At 35.2% G+C, this 3,370-nt stretch overlaps 1 protein-coding gene across 2 annotated transcripts; it reads left to right on the top strand.

Moving 5' to 3' along the window:
• Positions 1-277: 277 nt before the first annotated feature.
• Positions 278-1,876, top strand: LOC126752765 (ryncolin-2-like). 2 transcript variants are annotated; one of them, XM_050463742.1, is made up of 4 exons: positions 278-419; positions 488-582; positions 652-1,272; positions 1,380-1,876. In XM_050463742.1, the coding sequence occupies exons 1-4, from the start codon at positions 324-326 to the stop codon at positions 1,513-1,515; spliced, it is 948 nt and encodes a 315-aa protein (XP_050319699.1). In that variant the 5' UTR covers positions 278-323; the 3' UTR covers positions 1,516-1,876. The 2 variants fall into 2 exon arrangements, with proteins under 2 accessions (XP_050319699.1, XP_050319700.1); XM_050463743.1 differs by having other exon boundaries at positions 278-413.
• The last annotated feature ends 1,494 nt before the right edge of the window (positions 1,877-3,370 follow it).

A 3,370-nucleotide genomic window follows, 5' to 3' on the forward strand; every position in this document is an offset into this window, starting at 1 on the left:
ACACCCATAACAAATCGGACAGTCCTCGTATTTCAGCTGTTTCCTAAGTACTTGAGTGCATACTTACACATCGATACTGCACCGAAGACTGCACTTCCGGCAATTGCGAAGTACCACTACAGTGCTAATATACGATTGATTCCGCTCTTTTAATAAAAAGTCCCGACGAATGAGTACATAAGTATATATACACAGATTTGATAACCAAATCACCGCCTCAGTCGAGTAATTAATTTATAAAAACAAGACAATACTTCACTCAAAAGCGAGTATTTAAGACACAGTCATCAATTTCGCATTCAGTTTGATTGAAATTGTGGAGAATGGCGCATCGTTTGATATTCTTGTCCATTTTGTGTGGGCATCTTTTGTATTCCGGGAATTGTGCGGCACCTATTCAAAGTAGCGCCAATGTAGCGGTATTTTCCATTTATATATTTATTAAAATAAACTCATTTTATATAATTTGTTTGTGCTTTCCATTTAGCCATTTCTCACCTATCTTTGTGACGATGATTTATTGAAGAGCGCTGTCAACAAGGTGGAGCTCTTGAGCCTCAAATTAGAGAATTATAATTTGCGGTAAACTATTTTTAACTAATTGAGTATTAATAAAATCTAACAATTATTATTATTTCTTTTATTTCTTAGTATGCAAAGTGAATTAATGGCAATGAAAGAGCAGCTTATAAGTGAAGTAAAGAAGAATCAGGAATCAGCGCCTCCTGCTACCAAGAAACCAGCATCGTGTACCGAAGCGATGAGTCAAGAAAACGGGAAATATGCGGAGAGTGGCGTTTATGAACTTTATCTGCCTGAATTTCTTCACCACTCTTTCTATGTTTATTGCCTACGTGATCCCAATGGCGGTGAACCATGGACTATAATTCAACGTCGTCAAAGCAACGACACCGACTTCTATCGCGAGTGGGTTGAGTATGAACGCGGTTTCGGCGATTTGAATGCCAATTTCTTTCTCGGCTTGGATAAAGTACATGCATTGACCCATTCGCGATCTCATGAGCTTTGGTTTCAATTAGAAGATTTTCAAAATGAGAAACGTGTTGCTAAGTACGAGAGTTTCGCTATAGGCAATGCTCAAGATAAGTATGAGCTAATTGCGCTTGGGCAATACTCAGGCACGGCCGGTGACTCGTTCTCTGCCCATCGTGGCGAAAAATTCACCACTAAAGATAGTCATAACGACAAAAATAGTGATAACTGTGCAGTACTATATACGGGCGCTTGGTGGTATCAGAAATGTCATGCCAGGTAATACACGTTTTTATCATAGCTACGAATAATACTCTATCATATGAAGTTGTCAAATATAATTATGTTTCATATTTAAATATTTACCTATTACATTTTATTTACAGTAATCTGAACGGTCTGTATTTAGGAGGAGAGTTTCCGAAGGATCAGTATGCCAAAGGCGTAGTGTGGCATGCCTGGCGTGGACATTACTACTCCCTCAAATATGTGCATATGGCTATAAGACCGAAGTATCACTGAGTTGGTAGTTTGCAATTGAAAACCTTAGCCTCCATAAGGTTTTAAACATTACTGACGTTAAAGTTTTCGGGCAAATTCGAGCCAGGCAGTAAATAATAACTAATTTAATAATTTAATTTAAGTATATGTAATGTTTTATAAAACTTTGTTTATTATATTTAGCAATAATTAATAATTAATATTTTGACAAGACTGTTTTTTTTAAATCCAATATACAGTATACATAAGTGTTGAAAATAATCTCTGATTATTTTAATTCCAGAAGAAAATAATCGTTTTATAATATAATTTACATATATACAGTGGGCCAAAAAGACACACGAGAACTGTAAATAAATTCCCCGGTAAATGATATTTCACAAAGGTATTTTTTTAAGTTGAACTGTTCTTAATTAATATGCCAAATATGAGCGCGATCTGTCAACCAATTTGTTTACAGCAGCTGGCAGCAGGGGTATTCTAGTCTAGAAACATGAATTTCAGGTAATTTGTAAAGTGTCGTACAAAAAAAGGCAATTAATATTTTTACTATTTATTTTTTATTAGTTATTTGTTAATTTTAGAAGAGTGCAGAAGAAAATTAAAAAACTAAAAAAAGTAAAAAATTTCAAAAATTATGAGCTGACGAAGTGGGGGGTCTCTAAAAATTTCCACGTGACCATGCCCATGATTTCAACCCTCCTAGTTATCTGAAACCAAAAAAAAGATTATTAATCTAGAATAATGTCGCAATGGTCGGAACTACGAAAAAGTGGGAAAAAATTTTTTTCACAAAATGGCGACTGCCTGAAAAAAAATTTTTTTTTTGATCACTTTTTCTGACTATTTCGAATTTTTTAAAAATAATAAAAATAAAAATTTGGCGATGGGGCTAGTTCCAACCATAGACAAGCCTATAAAGAAGACTCTATAAAAATTTCAAGTAAATCGGTTCAGTAGAAACTGAGAAATCGTGGGTATCGTTCCGAAAAAGTCAGTTTTGAGAAAAACGCGTTTAAAGTTTCGCGTAAAGTCTTTTGTTCGATTAGTTCCGGCCGAACCAGTTTGGATGCCGGGTCAGAAAAATGCCTACATCTCCGAAAATAATTTGAATTTGGAAAATCCTCTTGTACACATATTCTTGAATAGTTAAACTTTGAAAATTTAAAAAAAAAATCGATTTTTTTCAAATTCTTAGACTAGAATACCCCCTTGAGTCGCTAGACCTCAGTAGTGCGTTGCGATTTTTACAATGGCTAAAGAGATCGGACAAAGAATTTGTCTCAAATTTCGTTTCGTTTCTTAACCAAATTTCGTGTGCGGAATCTTTGTGAATGTTGATAATTTAATTTTATCAAAAATACACGCTTATCATGGGTATCGAAAGCATTCAAAGACGGTCGAGAGCTCGTTGAAGGCGACCGTCGACCCTTTCAACTAATGGAAATATTAAAAAGTGAAGGATATGGTGCTTAAAAATCGTCAGACAAGTTCTAAAGACATGGCAAATTCTAGCGAGTTCATTCGACTGATTTTGATGGATATTTTCAGTAAGAAACGCGTTCTTGCACGACTCGTCCCGATAAAGTAAAATTTTTTTCAAAGGAGTATCAGTCTCTTTGAATACGCTTGATAATGCAAATTCCGATTCCAAAGAGACATGGGTTTATGCGTCAACAGTTATCGGAATGGAAGAAGCCGAAACCAAAAAAAAAACAAAAAAAAAGAACGCAAAAATCCAGGTGATGCTCAGTATTTTTTTCGATATTCGCGGTTTGGTGCACCATGAAGTTTTCCCGGAGGAACAGACTGTCAATAAGCAGTTCTATTTGGCCGTATTGAAGCGCTTGCAAAAAAATATCCGTCAAAAATAGCC

The sequence above is a fragment of the Bactrocera neohumeralis genome, chromosome 3 (assembly GCF_024586455.1).
Source record: "Bactrocera neohumeralis isolate Rockhampton chromosome 3, APGP_CSIRO_Bneo_wtdbg2-racon-allhic-juicebox.fasta_v2, whole genome shotgun sequence".
Taxonomy (NCBI): Eukaryota; Metazoa; Arthropoda; class Insecta; order Diptera; family Tephritidae; genus Bactrocera; species Bactrocera neohumeralis.

What these genes read in the sequence shown, in the direction of transcription:
- LOC126752765 (XM_050463742.1), top strand. Translation starts at nt 324, where the DNA reads ATGGCGCATCGTTTGATATTCTTGTCCATTTTGTGTGGGCATCTTTTG. An exon ending in AAAGTAGCGCCAATGTAGCG is followed by an intron (nt 420 to 487) that starts GTATTTTCCATT and finishes CTTTCCATTTAG; the next exon opens with CCATTTCTCACCTATCTTTG. An exon ending in TATCAGAAATGTCATGCCAG is followed by an intron (nt 1,273 to 1,379) that starts GTAATACACGTT and finishes TTTTATTTACAG; the next exon opens with TAATCTGAACGGTCTGTATT.